Raw genomic sequence first — 20,377 nt, 5'->3', positions numbered from 1 at the left:
GAACCGGTACAAGGCACATGCCGGGTGGCAGGGGGGCCACCCCGGATGGAAGCTGCTCTCCTGAGGGCGGGAGTTCTGGACTCTGGCTGCATCTCAGAATCCTCTGGGGAGCTTTTTAAATTTTATTCATTTATTTATTTATGTTTGACTGTGTTGGGTCTTCGTTTCTGTGCGAGGGCTTTCTCTAGTTGCGGCAAGCGGGGGCCACTCTTCATCGCGGTGCGCGGGTCTCTCACTATCACGGTCTCTTTTGTTGCGGAGCACAGGCTCCAGACGCGCAGGCTCAGTAGTTGTGGTTCACGGGCCGAGTTGCTCCGCGGCATGTGGGATCTTCCCAGCCCAGGGCTCGAACCCGTGTCCCCTGCATTAGCAGGCAGATTCTCAACCACCGCGCCACCAGGGAAGCCCCTCCGGGGAGCTTTGAAAAACGCTAATGCCAGACCACCACTTCACCCCTCTCCCCGCTCCCTGCCTGTATGTTCTCTTTGAATTGGTCTGGGATGGGGTACAGGTATCAGTTTGTTTGAGAAGTTCCCAAGTTTAAAGCTGTCTTCTAGAAACACAGCTAGGATTGAGAACCTCTCTAGAATTTCCCCAAAATGTGTAATATCCATTGAAAACAGTGGGAATGGGCCTTCACTCATCTGCCACCCTTTTTGGACTTTCAGGCTGAGAAGGGGGAAGGGAGGGGTCAGCATGCTGGGGAAAAGGCTGGACCCCCACAGGTTAGGGGTATGGGTGGACCTCACTCCCAGCAATTAAAGGGAGACCCAGTTGATTGTAAGCTCGAAAACCAATGGGGATTTAGGTACCAGCTAAGAGAGTGGATCAAGATCTATGAAAGAGAGTGAATGGCTGTGGAAGCTTCTAGTACTTCACAGCATTTTGCACCTGCCCTATTTGTTGTTTCGTTATCCTCATCCGTTGCCCAGGCATGATCACAGTAGAAATATATAAAACCGTCAGGGCCGCGAGCTTTTGTTCAGGGTTCTTAGAGAACAGGATGCTCAGTTATTTTAGTTCTGCCTGTAACTCTGTGAAAAAGGTGTTATTACCTCTATTTTGCAGAGGATGAAACTGAGGTTCAAAGAATCTAAGAAACTTGCTCAGCTAGTAAGTCCAGGGGGGAGGGTCTGCGTGGCCGCCAGTCGGAGATGGTGGGACGTGCCGAGCTGCCCACAAAATCATCTCCATCATCAGGACCACACGTGGGGACATAGATATGCATACATTACACGTGCATGCACGCAAAGCAAGCCCATAGTGGTTAAATGCATCTGATTAGCTTTTGTCTCCTTCAGTTTTATTTTAAATAACAAATATACACATACAGTTCACATCAATATGTGAATAAAATCATCTTTGCTATTTTCTCTTAATTGTAGCCTTTTTTCTTTCCCATTTTTGCCGGTCCTTCTGACCACACCAGTCCTGTACCCACGCGTCTCATACGTGAACAACCAAATATGCCCTCCTTCCATATATACATATTTATATGCACATCGGTGCATTTCTTACTTTTATCCCCTGCAGTTCCCCTTGTCACAGACGCCTCAGGAAGACTTGCAGGATGGAGGGACGACTTCTGGAATCATAGCATGTGACGTGACCCTTCAGCTGAGCATTGGCCATTTTAAGCCCTTCTTCCAAATCCTGAAGAGCGTTTCTTTACTCACGAGCAGGACCCTGGATGCAAGGTCGTTGAGGACTTTGCCTCCCGACCCATCGTTTCTGACCCTCTTCGCGTCCTCGTGCAGCTGCTGCAGTCCCCGGTCGTGGCGGCCATCGTGGACGAGGTCACGGTCAGGACTCTGGCCAGCTGGTTCCAGTGCGAGGAGCTGGCCTCTGTGAAGCTGCTCCTGCGGGCGGTGGAGATCCTCGCGAGGCACGAGCACACGGTGAGCCGGCCGGGCCGTGGGCGGGACCCCAGGGGACCTGGAGGCCCAGAGTGTCCAGTTGTGGACTGGGTGGGCCCCACTCTCGGGATCAGACCGAGGAAGTCCTCGTGAAGCCAGCCCGCTGAGGACAGGGCTCGGGACGTGAGCCCCTGCTGCTCCCACCCTCCCAGCAAAGGAAAGAGGAGATTGTCCTGAGCCAGCCCCAGGGTCGCCCCAGCCAGCTGGGTCTCCTGGAGTCGGGCGTCCTTGCCAGGGATGAGGAGGAGGTGCAGATGGGGCCTTGGGTGGAGGTGGTGGTGAGGGGGTGTCCTCTGTCTTCTCCCTTCCTCACGAGGGCAGGGGTGCTGCCCGATGCCTTCTGGGGAGGCCCCCTCTGCCGGCACCACCTCCGCCGCTGCCCCAGGTCCAGGGCAGAAGGGGGTGTGCCGGCACCGCCGTCGTGCGCGGGGTGGAAGCCGGTGGTAGGACTGTCCCCCTGTCGCCCGGCCCCGCAGGGGAAGCAGCTCCGGGCCCTGCAGCCCTACGTGCTCAACTGCTGCTACTCCGCGGACGGCGGCATCGTGGCCGAGACCCTCCAGGTGCTGCGGGGCCTGGTAGAGCAGCTGAGCTGGCAGCACGCTGCCGCCTTCCTCACCCAGCTTGCCTTCACGCTCGGGCCCTTCCTGGAGGAGGTGAGTCCCCTGAGGGCCCGTCTCCCTTCTGGGGTGTCGGGCAAGTAAGGGAGCTGCCAGAACGGTCTCCAGGGCCCTCCGGCTGGAAGGTGGAACCTGCTGTGGGGCTGCCGGCCGCGACCCCTGACCCGGGGATGGTGCAGGGGGCACTGGCAGAGTCGTGACGCCACGGGGCCGGGGCACATCGTGGGGGGCCTGCGGATGGTGGGGGGCTCGGGGCTGCCGCCCTGGGAGGCCGGGTGCACAGCTGCGTGCCCACGCGTGTGCGTGCGTGTGCGTGCGTGTGCGTGCGTGTGCGTGCGTGTGCGTGCGTTCTCACGCAGGAGGCGGAGAGTCTGCGCTTGACGGCCTTTGAGATCTACGGGGCCCTCCTGGCCAAGGTCAGCAGGCGGCTCCTCGTCTTCCCGCTGAGGCACCAGGTCCTCAACTTGCTGGTCCTCCTGGTGCTCCACCTGCAGGATGCGAACGTCAGCGTGGCTCAGGTGAGAGGCCGCGGGGCAGGGGCTGGGGGGATGCTGACAGGATGTGAGCGGGCGCTGGGGGAGGGGCGGAAGGACGCTCCCATCTCTGGCCTTGGAGGGCAGCACTTAGAGGCTCAGGGTGACCCCACGCTTGCCCCGGGCTTTTCCGCAGCCCCGGCTCCGCAGCCGGCCACCAGCGCACAGTGGAAAGCTGTGGGTGTGACACTTCGTTTCCCAGCAGTGCCCCCGTGGTTTCCGGCCCCGGGCATCACTGACCTCCTCTCCAAGCCGCTCTCTGCCCTTTGCCACTGACCAGAGATGGGCTCCCAGGGCGGGGAGGCCCCCATTGGAGGCAGCACGGCGTCCAGAACAGAGAGGGCCCGGAACCGGTCCATGTTCTGCAGTGGATGGCCTGGCTCTGAGCCCGGGAGCCTGGGCGCGTGAACTGCAGCTGAGAAGTGCTGGCGCCGGCTTGCACACGCCCGGCTCCTTTGCCCGGCGAGGCTGTGACGGGCGCGTGTGAGGGTGCGCTGAACCAGCAGCTGAGCTGGGACGTTATCTTTGTGGAGTGGGGGGGTCCCTCCCAGGGAACTTGGAGTGGACGTTTCTGGCAGAGCTGACCCCGATGAGAGGAGTGACCACCCGTTTGGAGAATCCAGACTTCAGGGAAATCTCTTCTCTGAGAAGCTGTTTTGGGGGCTGGGTGGGTCTCCGTACAGTAACATAGCAACTGGGAAAATCATCACCACCCTGATTTTTCAACTTCTTATTGGTAGGAGAAAGGGTGCAGCTACAGCCAAAGGACGGCCCGGCTTTCCTGCCACCCTGGGTCCCTCGGGGTTTGCTGAGTCCTGTCCCCCCCCCAGGGCTGACCTCACCGCCGTCTGTCTCCTCTTTCCGTGCCCCTCGGGGTCTCCTCCTTGCCCTGCCCTGTAACTCCTTGCACTGAGCCTCCCTGTCTCTGCAGATTGCCCGGCCCGCCCTCTGCCGTATGGCCACCTTGATGGGCTGGTCAAAGCTCAAAGCGACATTTGCCGAGAAAGACGTCTGGACCATCCTCGGAGCCCTGGTAAGTCGCGGCTCGCGCAGCGCCTGCTGCTGGGCAGGGAGGCTGGGGGACCCAGCCGTGTGGGTCTTTTTCCTGTGGCTTCTGGGTTTGCAGTGGTACGGTGATGAGATGCCCACTGACCATCCGCTCTGCGCTCAGCACCTACATGTGGCTCCTGCCCCACCCCGCTCCCAATGCTTCCTGTCTGAGTTGGGGAACCAGGCACACAAGTGGATCATTTCGGAATAGTCAAGTAAAGGCTGAAAGAGAGGAATGTACTTCGTAGTGCAAGGGAGGGGCTCTCAGCCCAGTCTGGGAGTTGAAGGAAGGCTTCCTGCAGAGGTGTCATCTGGGGGGAGCGGGGAGTGGAAGGCGAGGTAACACTTCGGCAAAGGGCTGGGCTCAGGAGTGCAGGTGAGGTGCTGCCCTACAGGGGGTGTGGAGCAGTGGGGCAGGGCTCTCACTCTGTCCCGGGGACCTGGTCCACCTCATCTGATAGGATTTGATCATGGGAAATAAGGGCAGGAGAGCCCAGCATGTGGGGAGCTGCAAGTGGCTTGGAATCATTAAAGCAGGAGCAGAAAACTCAGATGCCTCCGGGCCACACAGGGAACATCAACCAGAGCAGCAGGCCAGGTGGGTCTGGAGGGCTGAGGGCCGTGGTCCAGCTCCGGCCGTGCTTCTCGGCCTCGTTAGAGCACGTGTTGGATAACAGCCCCTTACTATCCTGAAGTGACCTGTGTGGGTGATATCACTGCCTATACAGACTCCCAAAGTAAAGAGATATAAAACCCTAGCTCCAGAGGAGAAGTGAAAGTACTTTTTCATAGAATGTAACATAACATAACATGACGTGATAACATGGCAGGATGTGACCGTGATATAAGCATGGCCGTGCCCGGCCCAGCGCCTCTAAGAGACGTGACGTGGGGCCTCCTGCCCGCGGATGGACCTGCTACAAATGCAGGTCGTGTGTTGGGGATGCAAATAGTGACCCCACAAGTGTTGCCGCTGGTGATGTGACTTGCAAAGTGATGGACAATTTTTGGCGAAGTTCTGAAAATGTGAATTACAGTCTTGCTTTGATCTATGTTGTAGCTGCGTCCCTAGAAAATCCAGTGTGTATCTGAACCATAAAAAGTACTCTGTGTTTCTGTAAAAGACAGAGTCAAGTTCTGGGCACAGACGATTAGAAATAAGGTTTTGATTGCACAGGTATCAATGGGACATGAGGAACTGTGTCCTTCCCCTCATCCTCTCAACAGTTCCATCCATCCCTCTGGGGACGGCAGAGTCCCCAGCCGAGAAGGCTGAGACCCGCTGATTGTGTCTATGAGAGAACGTGGGCTCAGGGCCGCTACGTCTTCCACTTCGCTGTAGGAAGTGGAAATCCTGATTTTAGGTGCAATTTCCCACGTTTTTATTGGCAACTAATTTAGAATGTTTGAAACACTGTGCGGAGAAGACAGAAACATCTGCGGGCTGGTTTGGCTCATGGCTGCCGGGGCGCCGTCCTGGTACAGGACCACAGAGCAGGAAGCAGGAGGCTGGGTCGTACCATTTGCTGGAGGTTGGGACACAAGAGCAGGACTTGATGCTGTAGGAAACAGGGAGCCATCGAAGCACTAAGCAAGGGGGTCACGTGGTCGAATGGCCGCGTGATCGCCTGGCGGCAGGTCGGAGGATAAGTTCCCGGGACAGGACTGGGTCTGGGCCGGGGGCCAGGGAGAGGTGATGGGGTCATGGAGACGAAGACATGGGGGGTTAGCCAGTCTTGGAGGCTGATTAGATGCGGAGCGTGCAGGTAAGGGTGGACTCCCGGGCTCCTAGCACAGGTGAGTGCCGGCGTCGGAGGCTGAGGGGAGAATCCAGAGGGAGGAGGAGGTGTGGAGGGGATGCCAGTGGCTCGGCTCGTACACGTGGAGTCAGTAAGGCTTGTGGGGTCTGTCCCACTGGACATCAGACACGGGGCACTGGCGCAGGGAGAGCAGGCTGGGCCGTGGGCAGGGACGTGCACTTGAACGGCAGGTGGAAGCTGCAGCCCTGAACCTGGACTCGCACAGCGGGACGGGCATGTAGTCAGCATAGGGATTCCAGGACCCAGCGAGAGTCTAGGAGAGAAAATCCGGCAGAGGAGGATCCTCCAGAAGAGGGACGAGAAGAGAGGAGCGTCACGGTCACCCAAGGGGAGAAGCCTCAGGAAGTGATGGAGACCGTAGCATGAGCGTAGGAAGAGAGACACTGGGGGGGCCCGTCGGGTTTGGACCACAGGGGATGCTGTGACCTTCGCAGGAGCAGGGTCAGTGGGGGGCGCGGTGGAGGGAGGGGCCCAGGGAGCAGGAACCCAAGGGTTTCTTGGGGCGGCTTCAAAGATGCGGATGAGCCAGTGGGCCGGCTCAGCCTCACCACACCTTCAACCGGTGCGGTCCCGCCTCTGTCGGTTTGGGATGTAGGGTTTCCAGTTAGGATTTTTATTTGAAGAAAAGGTTCTACTGCCAAAAAAATCTGAAAAACCATGGATGTAGCCTCCTTGTTTAAGAACTTGGATGCAGAGTGAAAAAGAGAGTCGGGCGTAGCCAGGAAGGAAAAGCAGGAGACGGGGTCGGGGCTGGTGGTCTTTGCAAAGGGAGGACGCATCATCCTCGGAACCTTCAAGGGAGGGGCACGGATAAACACAGAGGCGGGTGCCTTCCCAGGCGTGGAAGGAAGGTAGTAAAACACTTAACTGCACACGGCACCGCGGGGCCCTGTTTAAACAGTGGTGTAGACACCATGGGTTCTCTTGCCGCCGGAGGCAGGTGACCTGGAGATTGAAGATTTTAAGCCGAGATGTAAATAAATGATATAGAAACAATGGGATTGGAGGGGAAAATGTGTGAGCCAGAGATTGGGGTGATTCTGTGTGAGTTTCATGCCTCCTCCAGGGAAAGTGGTCGCCGGGGCTCCATCCGTCCGGGACGCCTTCACAGAGTAGATAAACCCTTAGGAGCTGGGCGGAGGGGATGCAGGTTAGAATGTTATCACAGATGTTGCACTGAGGGGGTGACTTCAGTGTACTCTCAAGACTGTTGGGTGGCGGGGGGGAAGGGGGCGGGGCCACAGAACCAGCAGTGGGCACCTTGCCCATGCCGGCACCTCTTCCTACAGCTGAAATGGGAGGAAGGCAAAGCCCTGTGGTTCCTGAAGCAGAGTGTGATGCTTTTCAAGAGCCCGCAGGCCCCCATCCGCCAGGCAGCCGTGTGGTTTGCAGGTATAGTGGGCCTTCCCTCTTCCTGGAGCCACCGTGTCCCTGTCCTGGGCTCCTTCAAACAGCCCGAGGAGCCGGGACAGCGGGCAGATAGGGCCTGGGGTCGTGACCTTGGAGGGCAGAGGACTGTCTGCTCCTGACCCCCACCCCCTGTAGGAAGTTCCTGCCTGGGCTAAGCCACGTACTGGTGGCTGGGCAGGGAAGCTCAGAGACTGGAGGGGTCAGCTCGATCACCCGAGGAAAAGCATCTTCAAGGCAGAGGCTACCCTCCCCCTCCCCAGCCCCATCTGCTTGGGACCCTTCAGAGAAGCAGGGACGAGGTCACTTCGACTTCAGGGGCAAAGTCTGGACCTGAGGCCAGTCGTGGGAGGGACAGACAAACAGAAGGCGGGAATGGCGGCGGTTTGGGGCAGAGGCACAGAGCAGGTGCAGCCGGGGCCCCACTGGTCCTCTGTGCCCCCCGCAGGCCAGATCATCCAGACCCTGAGCGAGGAGGAGGCCAGGGAGGTGGAGGAGACCTACGCAGGTCAGTGCAACCCCGCTGCACACCACCCGTGGCTGTCAGATGTGGCACCGGGGTTGGCGGGGTAGGCTCAGAAATGAAGGGAAGTGGGCAGACGGGCTCACAAAAATCACCCCTGGGGAGGAGTGAGGAAGGAGCTTGTCTCCCAGGCATTAGCTTCGGGGCTCTGGTTGGGGCCCTGCCATCCCGCAAGTCACTCACCGCCCCTCACCCGGCTGAGCTCCAGCTGTTCATCGGCCGGGACGGTTCCTAGACCTCTTTGCAGGAGGGAGGCCGGCCTTTTCTCACCTGGGGGCACACGGGGGCTCCCAGCGCCCCCCTTCTGCCTGGGTCACCGCCCTGTGTCCCCCGCCCATCCTTGGAGACAGCCCTCCCTCCCGCCCTCCCCTCTCCCAGGCACCGCATCCCTGCCTGGCGGGCCTCACGGTTGCTGGTTGAGTCCTCGCTCACAGCTGTGCTCTGGGGAGAGCAGGGCAGAGCCGGGGAGGGGAAAGTGGGCAGGACCTCCAGGGCTGGTCCCGGACCGGACTGGGAGCCTCAGGCGCGTCTCCTGGAGCCCGGCAGGTGTGGTCCTGCTTGTGACCGGGGTGTGTGCACCCCCAGGAGGAACTCTTGCTTACGTTCTACAAGCTGTCCTGCCCCTTGCTGCTCAGCACCGCCCCCCTGCCCACGAGCCCCCGACCCCCAGGCCCAGGCCCTCCTGCTCAGCACCGCTGTGTCTGCGTTACAGCCCTGAAGCACATGCAGGAAGACCCCGACCCCGTCGTCAGCTGCCTGGCCGCACAGACCTCCTATGTCCTGGAAGCCAAGGAGAAGATGAAAGTCACCACCCCCAGCTCCTGCTTCTGTTGCAGGAAGCCGAGAAAGGCCCGTTTCTGAGCCTGCGTCCAGGGCAGACAAGACGGTGGCAGCAGTGACTGCGGCTGGGCTTCTGAGCCCTGCTCTAGACCTGGGGGGGCGTCCCTGCAAAGCCTCTATAATAAAAGGAGAGGGACCACTGGTGACCTAGTGGCTAGGATTCCGGGCTCTCACTGCCATGACCTGGGTTCAATCCCTGGTTGGGGAGCTGAGATCCCATAAGCTGTGCAGCACGGTCAAAAAAAAAATTGTTTTTTAATTAAAAATAAAATAAAAGGAGAAAGAGGGAACGTGCGAGCAGGAGGTGTTTCCTTGTCTTTCCCCTGGAGCCCATTCCCGCCCGTGGGGTAGAGCTGCCTTCTCTGCAGCGAACCTCTGGGTCCAGGCCCCTCCCAGCCCCGCCCTCACTCAGCCAGGGCCCTGAGGCCAGAGTGCGGGGACTCTGGAACCTCAGCTTGAACTGCGAACTGGGAGGAAAGCGGTGTTGGGATATAGTGGGTGTGGGCAGGGTTCCTGGCCGTAGGCAACAGGGTGCACTCTGGCTGGTTTACGCCGGAAAGCGGCTTATTAAAGGGCATCAGTCAGCTCCTGGGAGGTCAGCGTTTGGATACCGCGCTCCAGGCACAAGGCGACTCTGCAGGGCACCACTGGGGCTGTCCCTTGGCTCAGCACACCCTGGCCCAGGTGACAGCGCTCAGGCCTTGGCATGGAAAACTTGGCCACTGTCCCTCCTGCCACGCCGAGGGGTCAGCTGGGTGAGCACCTACCGTCTCCGCTGCTCCTGCTGCAACCGGCCCTGCCTGGGGCCGTCCCACCATCCCGGGGCAGCTCTTCGTGCACACAGGGCCACTGGCTGTTCCCATCGCCACCACCACCCCCCGCCCCGGAGCCGGGGTGTCACCTGTTGCCCCCGACCTCAGTCAGCCGGGCCCCGGGCAGAGCTCTGGGTACAGGGACAGTGGACCCCACGTCCTACAGAGCAGGGGTCCCACGGCCCAAACTCTGGCCACAGCGAGGCGGACGCCCGGCCTGGCTCTGGCTCTGGCTCTGGCCCTGCAGCGCCTGGCCTCTGTCACCTGCACCCGAGCCCCCGGGGACGTGTGGAGCTCCCCCTCAGTGGCCGTCTCCACCTTCCACGCCTCCCGCTCAGCAGTGGCCTCGCTCCCCGAGTTATCTGGGCCTGGGGAGTAGCGGGAGTCACTGTCATGGTTGCAAGCAGACCTCAGAGGCAGCGTTAAAGCTCACGCTAACCTCGGCACTGGCCAGAAGCCTCTTCCACCCACCGCCTTTGTCACCAGCTGGCACTAGGGGCCTTTCCGGCCGCACTGTTATAGGTGGAGGTGCTTGGGGGAAGTCACAGGACTCAGTATACACTCACGGTCCCTGCCTTGCCCTCCAAAGCGCAATCCTGCTTTGCTGCAAGCAATGACTAAGGATGGATCGTATTAAAACCTATCAGCAGGTCAAGTGCACTGGTATAGGACCCGCTTCAGAGACGATCACGCTCCTTGCCTTGGTCAAGCCAAGTTAAGGGACTCAATGGGCAGAGACCAGCCCAGGAAATGGATTCTAGGGCCCTCTTGTCCTGGAATGATCTCGGCCACATCTGTTGGCTTCTGGGCCTCAGTTCCTTTCATCTGTAAATTGAGAGGTTTGGAAAAAACTATCTTTTAAGATGCCACCCATCCCTGGCAATGAATGGCTCGTGTCAGATTCTGAGAAGTGCAAATTCCTTGCCTGGGAAAGCCGCCTGGGAAAGCCGCCTGGGAACTTATATCCTAAACAGAATTTCTCTTCTTCATCCTCGTTTGTCTTCCAAGTGTTCTATAATAAACAGTTATTGGACTTCGGCAGCGGTCCAGTGGTTAAGACTCTGCCTTCCAGGGCAGGGGGCGTGTGTTCGATCCCTGGTCGGGGAACTAAGGTCCCACATGCCGTGGGGTGCGGCCAAAAATTTTTTAAAAAGAGGCCATAATAAGCAGTTATTACTCTTATAATCTGGAGAGAAAAATCCCACATTAAAAGAATAAAAAGCAATGTCCCTTAACTCGCCATTCCTGCCTCCCCACCCCTAAGTGCCTTGGCTTCTTCAAGACTTGAATTTGGAAAAACCACCTTTTGTGGCCAAAGTCTGGGGGCCGAGGGGGAGTCCGCTGAGTGCAGTCAGCTCCAGGCCCTCCGTTTTCTGGTTTCATCCACACCCCTCCCCACTGGTCCACAGCTGGCGATGCCCCGTTGTCACTTCCCGCAGTCGACAGTAGCCTCTGTCCCGAAGGGCAGAATCCTGTGTGAAAGATGGCCTGTGGGGAGCAAGGGTGGGGTGAGACCGGGTGGGAGGTGGCGTGGGTGGAGCTCGGCCAACCAGCCCAAAACAGCCGGGCTCAGGAGCCACCGGGCTCCCGTGCCCACCGCGGGGCTGGGGGGATGCATCTCTGTCACTGGCTCAGGGTCCCCCAACTTGCCAAGCCCCTTCCTCGTGAGGACCAGGACCCTCTGGGGAGGAACCTTCCTCCGCCCATGGCGACCCCATCGGCGCCATCACCTGTCACCAGCCGTGGGTCCAGCTCAGCAGCAGGGCCTGTGCAGGCTGACGAAGCAGCTTGCTTTTGTATTTGGAAAACAAAGCAAAGAGAGACCCAATTGTCTTCTTAATACAGACATCAGAAAGGAAAGCTTCAAAGCGGTCGGGGGAGGGAAGAAGGTGCAGACTGGCCCCGGAGGTGGTGGTGCGGGGTTGGGGGGGGGGGAGGGGTGGCGATGTGTGGTTTTCAAAAGGAAAACGTAGGTTTAGATAGTTGCTGACAGCTCATTGCTGGACCGCCAGGATTGCTGTTCTTTCTCTCTTCACTCACTCCCACTCTCCCTCTTTAAATGTTTGCTCAGCATCTGTGGCCACGAGGCACTGAGGGAATACAGAAAGAAACAAAATGAAGTCAGTACCCACCCCCCACCCCAGCAAAAGAGGGTAAATTTTATGGTATGGGAATTACATCTCAGTAAGACTGTAATGAAAATGTTTTCTTTGCTAGAGCTAAACCTGACAAAGTAGAGATTTGCACACAGAGCTAGTGCAGGGCGTCGGGACACTATGGACCCTGAAGTGCGTACAATCTTAAGTTACATGAGCATCACCGATGCCTGGAAAACCGTGGTAACGAACAGGATCTAGTGAGTTACAAGCATGAGAGCAGCTCCGTTTTACAGTAACAACTCTGTGTCTTCCGGGCTGAAGAGCACGTTACAGGGTTGCTCGGCATCTCATAGACGTTTTTATGTTAAAAATGGGGCTTTTATGTTTAAAATAATGGGACGTCTAGGCAGAGCACAAAGGATTTTTAAGGCAGTGGGAAAAAGAAAAGGGAATATGAGTTTTTAAGACTGAGAAGCCGTGATCTGGAAGCAAACATCACGCCTTCAGTGGAGCCGTTGGCACGTGTGACCGTTTGTGTTTCTGTCCCCTCCTCCTAAGCCACGGAGGAACGGAACCGCATCTGGGGGGCAACCTGCACGGCGCCTCCCGCCCGATGGAGTGGCAGGAACGGGTGTCAGCCATGACTCCGCCCTTAGCAGCTGAGATGCCAGCAAGCCGCTTCCTCTGAGATGTTTCTCATTTCAGAAAATGCAAACACCGCCTGTCACACAGGTAGTGAAAACCCGACGGACGACGCCTGGAACAGTGTCTGGAACGGAGCAGGCGCTCAGGAAACACTGGTGCCCTTGCCTCCAGCTGCGCACCTGCCCCAGGAGGGGACACAGGGAGGCTGGAGGGAACTCGGCTCCCTCAGTGAGTAAGCCTGCTCCCAACTCACGGCCTGCGTATTGACCCTCATGCTGGGCCTGGCCCAGATGCCTGCCCCCGTCCGCCACCAGCCCCTACCCCAGGGAAGGACCACCAGCCCAACATCCACAGCCCTCAGGGTCACACCACACACCACAGACAAGGGTCATTCGCGTTTTATTTATGACAGCTCCTTAGAACACTCACATCTGGTCCGGGAACGGAAATGTACAGCATGAGGCTTAAATAACTTTCATACACTATGTACAGTCATTGGCGGACGTACAAAACATATATACACCTGTGCTACCACCCAGCGGAGGAGCTGAACCAAATGCAACCCTGCGCCCGGGCAGGGGATAGCTAGAAAAGAGCTGGTGGGCAGGGCAGGGCTTCACGGCAGGGGTCTTCTCTGACCCTCGGCTCTTCCCGGAACTGTCCCTGCTTCCCTGCAAGGCCCTCGGGACAGGAGTTCAAAGGGCTGGACTGCGGTGTGGTGCAGCTGGGAGCTCCTCTGAGCACTGGGGAAGGGGGAGTAGAACAAAGATGCCTTAGAAGAACCAGAACTTTCCCTGTCAACTCTATCTTTGCACATCAGAGGGTTGGGAAGGGTTTGGGAGCCAAAAGAGGAGGGACCGTGGGGGGCAGCAGCCAAGCCCTGGCTGCTTGGGGTGCAAAGGGACAGATGCGCTGGGTTTGGGCCACTTGGTGGGAAGGAGCTCAGCGCTCTGGCAGGGCAGGCCCTGGCCACACAACGCGGTGCTGAGCACACCGGGCGACGTGGGGATGAGCGACCGGGGGGTGTGCCCGCACCCAGCCCAGACCGCTCCAGAGGGTGCCCGGGAGCCAGGCCCGCAACGGTGGGAGAGGCCAGGAATCCCCGACCGTACAGCAGCCCTGCCAGCGTCGCCGCCACACCGGGTGGCATGAGCAGGTCCTGGTGACAGTCCTCCCTCTGGTGGTTTGTGCTTTAAACTCCCTCCGCCCAAGCCACCCGGCCCCTGGCGGGCAGCAGGGCCGGACCATGCCTGGACCCACAGATGGCCCCCCAAGGGGTGGAAGGCGGCACCCTGACCGCCTCAAAGGCTTGGGCGTGCTGGCCTGTCTCAGCCTTTCTCTCTCCTTGGCAAGCTCCAGACTCAACTCCAGCTGCCTCGGAGGAGCCAGCCCTGCAGATGGAGGCAAACCCTGGCTTGGTCAATGCTGAGAGCAGAGGCCTGGCCCAGGACCGCGCTGAGAAGGCCATGGGCAGTGGCCGGAGAAGGCCATGGGCAGTGGCCGGAAGATGGTCCCGTCAGGGGAGCTTGCCAGCCAGCTTGGAGAGCTTTCCCGGGGCTCAGCCCCGGAACAGGACATGGGTCCAGGCCCGATAGGCTCAGTGGGGCTGGGATGGACCTGGGATCGAGCATTCAACATTTCGGGATGTCGGGGAAAAAGGGTGCCACTCCGGGGCCCCCAGCCCTCCAATGTGGCCTGCCTGCAGGGCCAGCCTCAAGCCTTCGGGTGGGCACAGCAGGGCAGAAGTAGTAGAATGAGTCCCGGAATTAGGACAGGCTGCGGGCCGAGCCCTGTCAGAGCGAGGGCAGCCCCTGAAGTGGGCGTCCTCGGTCTCCCCATGGGCAGAGCCTCCTGGCCGGGTTTGCCCAGGCCGCCTGCCACCAGTCCTGCCTTGTGCTCAAATCACAACCATTTTGTGCTTCTGCATTGAGGATGCTTGTGCATCGAAGGGCGCTGGGGGCCCCCCAACCATGTACCCAACCCATCCCCGAAGGAGCGGGCAGACTTCAGTGCTCTGGAGCACAGCTGGGAAAGGCTCCCGAGACCTCAAGTTCAGAGTCAGTGCTTCCCGCCAGGACAGCAGAGCCAGCCTGCCGTGAGGTAGCTGACCCAGAAGAAACAGCAGAAAACGGGCAGGGACGCTGAACACCTCTCGCGGGCCAAAGGGCCCATCTCGTGCAAGGACAGGCCTGCAGCCGCTGCCCAGTGGCCCCAGGCTGAGGCCTCCAGTCTTTTGTGTTTCCACAGTTTGTAAACAGTCATGCAGATTCTTTCTTACAGGAGGCAAGGTTGAAGCTTTCTGTTGAGGTGGGGGGAGGGCTGGGGCCCGAGAAGAGAATTGTACCCACTTCTGAGCGGCGGAGGGGGCTCCCGGCACCCCTGGGATGGCCCAGCAGGAGGGACTTCCAGTCCTGAAGACACTGTCCCGGCTCTGGGCGTGTCCCTGCTGCACGTCTGCTCCCCCGATGTCGACCCCAAGTCCAGCAGGGGGCCCTCACAGCAGGACGGCTTCCTGAGCTGGGGGGCAGCTCGGAGCAGTGGGGACAGGGCGAGTTCGGCCCTGGCCACGTGGGGAGGGGCACCGAGGGGAGAGCACAGGGCCCCCTCCGGAAGATCCAAAAGTCACTGCGTCCTCTGAACAGAGCTGGGGCTCCCGGCCCTCAGACTGCGTGAGGCCAGGAAGCACAAGACCAGTTAAGTGTCAGAGAAAGTGTAAAAAGAAAAAGAAAAAGAAACAGAATGCGGATTTAACAACATCCCGGGAGCGGGGAGTCCACGGCCCCAAGGAAAGGAGAAACTCAGTGGAGTCCATCCTCACCGCTGGCCCTACAGGGAGAGACCCTGGCCCGTGCCAGTTAAGGCTTGAACGCAAGTCTCCTGAATAACCAGGGAAAGACGCCGGGGGCTCCGCCTGGCCGGGGTGAGATGCAGGGGGACTGGGGAGGGGCCAGGCCGGGCGTGCCGTCCAAGCCCCTTCATGGTGGACAGTCTTCCGAGCTGCTTCCTACATGGCCCACTTGGGGCTCTGGGAGTGGGGACAGTGGGCAGGAGACCCCGCGGGTGAGAAGACACATGTGGCTCTGCGGGCATGGCTGGTGTAAGGCTGCCCGGGGCGGGTGCCAGGCCCCGGCGTAGGAAGGCACTGACGCGCCAAGTGGCCGGAGGCGGGGGCACTAGAGCGGCCCCCGGGTGAGGTCGGGGACGGGCCCAGGCTGCAGAGTCAAAGGGGCGCCGCCCTCCTCCGCAAAGCAAATGGGGGGGCGGCCCTGGAGGGCGGGGAGCGGATCCCCTCTGGGACTCCTGGCCCCTAAGAGCTGAAGGAACAAGCTTGTGGGAAGAAACTTCAAGTCAGTTTCCAGGAGGCAACAGCAAAAATAAAAATAAAAAATAAATTAAATAACTGAAGTACGCTGACCATCTCCCCAAAGGAATCTTTCTAGCAGCTCCACCGTGGCCCCGTCAGAAAGGGACCCAAGGAATTGCTGGGGTCCACGGGGAGTGGCCACTGGTGGCCGGGGGGCTAAGGTCAGCTGCAGGGCCAGCTGCCTACACCTGGTTTCCATGGTTACCTGAGGGCTATCTTTCTGGGCTCAGAGGCAGGTGCGGTGGCTGGGCCAGAGGACGTAGGGGAGGCCTGCTGGCCGGAGGGGCACGGCGAGGGCTGCCCCATCTCCTGGACAGACCCCCCCGGGCCAAGGCTGGAGGAAGGGCGTGGCCAGCTCGGCAAGGGAACACGGGGACAGGTTCGGGGGGGGCAGGCTGCAGGGAGAGAAATGAGGGGAAACGCAGCTTCACAGCTTAATTAACTCCCGGACCTCCCTGTCCCCAGGAGGCGGGGGAGGGAGGGGGCAGTATCCCGTGGGAAGGTCAGGGAGAGGAAGGCGGGCAGGAGGGCCACAGCCTCTGTCCCCCGGGCGCCGCCCCGGTGGGCCCCAGCTTCCCCTCTGTGCATCCTGGCTGCTGGGCCAAGGGTCAGGCTGTCCTCTGAGCTCACTCCTAGTGGGGGCCGCTGGGTACCAGGCGCCGGGCACTCCAGAACTTCACTGTCAGGTCACTGGGCGGAGCAAGAGAGGCCTGGTCAATTCCTGAAGAGGGCACGGCTGGCCACCCCCGAATGAAGCATGGGCCAGATTCCCCAACGTGCCAGGCGGGGCTGGGGCCCAGGGGCAAGCGTTGTTTAGGCCGAGGGCGGCTGCAGGGGTGGAGGGATGCTGGGCAGAGGGAGGGGCCTGTGGTCACCAAGGCCCCACAGGATTCTTAGCACAGGTTCTCTCCGTTGTTGCTATTTTGTTTTGTCTTGTCCAGGCCTGAATGCTCCCCCTCTGCTCTCTGCCACCTGGCACCCCTCTCCTGGGGGTCTGTCCCCCGTCCATGCTCGGAAAGAAGAGGGGCAGGCGGGGCAATCTCGGGGCAGGCAGGATATGGGGGGAGAGAAGGGAAGAGGAGTAAAATAATGTCGTACCGTTAAGAAGCAGCTCAGATCGAAGTGGAGAAAGAGGGGAAAGGAAAGAGGGGGAGGATGAGAGAGGAGATGGGAGCAGGGAGGATGGGGGGGGAGAGAGGAGGGGGAGGGGGAGAGGAGAGCGGAGGGGGCGCGGAGGTCAGGGCAGGGTGGTGGCTCGGCCCTTTATGGCCAGGACTCGGCGAGGAAGGCAGGGGGTGAGTCCAGGGACGTAATTCCACAACTTTACCCGGCAGTCACTGTGGGCGGAGAGGCAGGAGGAGGCGGGAAGGGGGAGGCGGAGAGAAGGAGCGTGGTCGGAACAAGAAGGAAAAAGAAGAGGCCGTCTGAGCAGCTGCCCCTGGGACAGAGGGCCTGGGCGTCCCTGGATGGGACCAGAGCTGGGGCTGAGGGAGGTGGGCTGCTCTGTGGTCTGGGATACCTGCACAGGGGTCAAGGCTGCTGTGTCAGAGGCAGGGAGGGCTGGGAGACGGGGGGTGGTCCCAGCCTGGGGCCCAGCATCCCCCGCGGGCACTCCGCAAAGGCGGGCTCAGGCCAGGGGCGCCGTGGGGTCTGCTCCATGACCCGGCCCGCGGGGACAGCGCCCGGGGGAGGGTGGGGAGCGGGAGCAGAGCTCTCTGCCCGGCACCCACCTGGAGGCGGTGAAGATGTGCTTGGCGTTGGTGCAGACGGCGTTGATGGGGCTGTCGTGGCCCTTGATCTCGCCAATGGGCGTGAAGTTGTCCACGTTCCAGACCTTGATGACGCCTGCACGGCAGGCACTCAGCAGCATGGGGCGGCCCGGGACGAAGGCCAGGGCGCACACCCAGTCCTTGTGCGCCGTGGGGATTTGCTGCGGGAGGAGCGAGCCGTGAGGGCGGGAAGTGGGGGACCCTGCCCCAGGCTCCAGAGGTGAGTCCTTCATTCCTGCTCCCATGCTCGGCCCTGAGGCCCTGCACCGATAGAGAGCCCTTTAGCCCTCAGAGGGGTCGGAAGGGAATGGGGCGACTGGTCAGACCGGGGCCGAGAGCAGACCCTTCCTGAGAGCTGCTGCCTGAAGGCAGATGGTGGAGGCAGAAGAGGGTGCCGGCCGGCAGGGGGCACTGGGGGGAAGAGGGTGCTGGTTGGCGGGGGGGCACAGGGGGGAAGAGGGTGCTGGCCGGGGAGGGGGCACTGGGGGGAAGAGGGTGCCCGCCGGCGGGGTAAACACAGGTGGGGAAGAGGCTGCAGAACCGGCAGGCCTGGGGGGCTCTGGCCCAGGACACAGGGTCCCCAAGCCCTGCCCGGGGGACCGCCTCTCCGCAGCCCAGCCCTCCCGCCCCCACTGCACCTGCATGAGCTCCTGCTGCTCCAGGTCCCACTTCTTGATGCCATTATCCCGGGAGCCACTGAACAGGACGTCCCCCTGGATGGCCAGACACTCGATGCCATCGTAGTGCGGGGGCTCGAAGTTGTGGGTGGGGCCGACGGTGCCCGTCACACACTCACCCAGCTCAAACATCTGCGGAGGAGGGGCGGGAGGGAGGCCGGGTGGAGATGGGCTTCCCGGGGGACAGGAACTGGGGGCAGGGAGGCTGACTCAAGGTGGGTTTGGGGTGTGAGCCTCCTATTAAAATTTTAAAACTTTTTAATAAATAAATATAACACTACTTGTACTTTAAATAAAAACATTCATCATAACCCCACCACCCTCTTTCCCTTTTTATCCACTGCATCCCAGTTTCCGACCTTGTACCTATGTTTGCAATGACACGACCAGGGAGCAAACAGCATCAGTGCTGACTTGTGCTCTTTGTGGGTTTTTTTCATATTTATCGTGTAATCAGTTGCACTGCTTCCTGTCCTGTGGGTTTTCCCTAATTTACCTGACTGTTATTCTACCCGTAGACATTTAGGTTCTTTCTGATTTTTCAGCATGTACAAAATCATGCTGCAATCTTGACCTTCTGCACAGACCTGACTCCTTGGGGGTGATTTTTCAGCATAAATCCCCTAGGGGTCTCATTATTTTCCATGAGTCCCAAGGCAGTGGAGGGAGAGGGGAGAGGGCCGAGGCAAGGAGAGCAGGAGGAGCACAGAGCCGCCCCCAAGCCCGGCCTCAAGGTCAAGGTCGAGGGCTTCTCTGTACCTTAACGTAGTGGTCCTTGGAGCCGGTCACTACCAGGTCGTGCTGGCTGGCGGTCTGGGCGACCGTCAGGCACATCACGGGGCCAATGTGGCCAGTCAGCTTGCCGACGGGCTGGAGCCTGTAGGGGAGGAGAGGCCCAGTGTCGGGGGGGGTGGATCTGGGGTACCCTGGGGTGGGGTTGGGGGTCCACCCTGGGGTGAACACGTCGGCCAGGTGACTCTCCCCCCTCAGAGCAAGATCGAGACGCAGGCACAAGCCACCTGCAACCTGGGGCTCGGAGGAGCGGCCGAGGTCCCACTGCCCCGGGGGTCCCCGGCCCTGCCCGGGCCCCTCCCCGACCTGCTGAGCTCCCAGATGCGGACGGCGTTGCCCGAGGCGGCATACAGCATGCTGCCCGAGGGGCTGAGGGCGATCTGGTTGATCTGGTGCTCTCCCTGAGCGCTGGTGATGGTGCGGGTGGAGGCAGCCGCACAGGCGTCCCCTGAGACCACCTGGCCTGAGGACCTGCCCGTGAGGGAGAGAGGCAGGGTCAGGGGTAAGGGCTGGGCTGTCCCTCGCGGGCCTCCTGGGCTGGGTCCTGGCTCCTGCCCCGCCACCAGTGCGAGCCGGGCGGGACGACTTACGTGAGGGTCCGGACGCACTTGGCCGAGTCTCGGATGTCCCACACCTTGATGTAGGAGGTGGACACGGAGAACACGAGCCCAGAGAGGCTGCAGTACTTGATGGAGACCACGTTGCTGGGGTGGCCCTTCAGAGCTGCGATCTCCTGCCCTGTCACCAAGTTCCACATCTTACAGCTGCGGTCTGCGAGAAAGTGGGCATGAGCGGGACGCAGCCGTTATGGCCGGGGCCCGGGGAACTCCCGTCCCCACAGCCACCGGGGCCGCCAAGGCCAGGGGAGGTGGTCCAGGGTTGCCCAGGGGACGGGCTCCGGGTCCAGGGGCGAACACGTGTTCCCGCCTGCTCCCGTGGTGCACGGACGAGCCCGGCACTTCCCACCAGGGCTTCTTGGGCAAACGCCCACCAACACCAGGTTCACGGAGCATCGCCGGGGTGCCGGGGCTAGAATAAAGCTCCCGCGCCTGCCAATCACTGACCAAATTAACGAACGATGGCAAACAAGTCTCAGGGGGAAAACTTGGAACCAATCAACCTCGCCTAGATTCACAACCTTCTCCCTCCTGCCACGCAGGTAGGTGTATACATATTTCTCGTTTTTCTATTAGCTGTCTCCTGCACAGCTGCTCTTCCTGCCGGAAGGTAACGTTTTCTGTCGTTGGGACTAAGGAATCGTAGGAAGTGCGCAGCCCTAAGTGCTGGGGTCGGGGAGGGGCTGAGATGAGCAAAGGCAGGGCACCTGGCACGCTTCCTGGAGTTCGGGAGGCAGGTCTGGGAGGAGGTACTGGATGGAGACCCCAGGGCCAGCTAGGAGGGGAGGCCCGGGGCGGGGAGCCCTGAGACCCGGCAGGAGACCCCACCTCCTCAGCCTGGCGGCGGTGATCCCGTCTCCTGGGCAGCCCGCTCTGGCAGAGGGAGCGGGAGGGCG

At 60.4% G+C, this 20,377-nt stretch overlaps 2 protein-coding genes across 9 annotated transcripts in view; one reads left to right on the top strand and one right to left on the bottom strand.

Moving 5' to 3' along the window:
- LOC309645808 (maestro heat-like repeat-containing protein family member 7) overlaps window positions 1-9,093 on the top strand; it is a gene marked incomplete at its 5' end in the record, with an annotated part of 32,000 nt that extends 22,907 nt beyond the window's left edge. The window contains 7 exons of the mRNA XM_082431423.1: window positions 1,758-1,898; window positions 2,393-2,613; window positions 2,733-3,051; window positions 3,998-4,099; window positions 7,226-7,464; window positions 7,607-7,851; window positions 8,579-9,093. Coding sequence (XP_082287549.1) covers window positions 1,758-1,898; window positions 2,393-2,613; window positions 2,733-3,051; window positions 3,998-4,099; window positions 7,226-7,464; window positions 7,607-7,851; window positions 8,579-8,727 — 1,416 coding nt within the window. The 3' untranslated portion in view covers window positions 8,728-9,093. The remainder of the gene's footprint in view (window positions 1-1,757; window positions 1,899-2,392; window positions 2,614-2,732; window positions 3,052-3,997; window positions 4,100-7,225; window positions 7,465-7,606; window positions 7,852-8,578) is intronic.
- Window positions 9,094-13,748: 4,655 nt separating this feature from the next.
- KIF21B (kinesin family member 21B) overlaps window positions 13,749-20,377 on the bottom strand; it is a 43,958-nt gene continuing 37,329 nt past the window's right edge. For 4 of the 8 annotated variants that reach the window (XR_014260664.1, XR_014260666.1, XR_014260667.1 and 1 more), the window contains 7 exons: window positions 19,455-19,635; window positions 19,171-19,335; window positions 18,832-18,949; window positions 18,034-18,204; window positions 17,357-17,556; window positions 16,725-16,963; window positions 13,749-16,316 (listed from right to left, as the gene is read on the bottom strand). Coding sequence is in view for 3 of the 8 variants with exons in the window: in XM_082450209.1 (XP_082306335.1) it covers window positions 16,259-16,316; window positions 17,357-17,556; window positions 18,034-18,204; window positions 18,832-18,949; window positions 19,171-19,335; window positions 19,455-19,635 (893 nt within the window). In the remaining 5 variants the exon portion in view is untranslated. The remainder of the gene's footprint in view (window positions 16,317-16,724; window positions 16,964-17,356; window positions 17,557-18,033; window positions 18,205-18,831; window positions 18,950-19,170; window positions 19,336-19,454; window positions 19,636-20,377) is intronic. The other 4 variants (XM_082450209.1, XM_082450210.1, XM_082450211.1 and 1 more) reach the window with 2 other exon arrangements.

The sequence above is a fragment of the Balaenoptera physalus genome, assembly GCF_965194825.1.
Source record: "Balaenoptera physalus genome assembly, chromosome: 1".
Taxonomy (NCBI): Eukaryota; Metazoa; Chordata; class Mammalia; order Artiodactyla; family Balaenopteridae; genus Balaenoptera; species Balaenoptera physalus.
The sequence above is the reverse complement of the archived record's forward strand: the minus strand, read 5'-3'. Positions and strand labels throughout refer to the sequence as shown.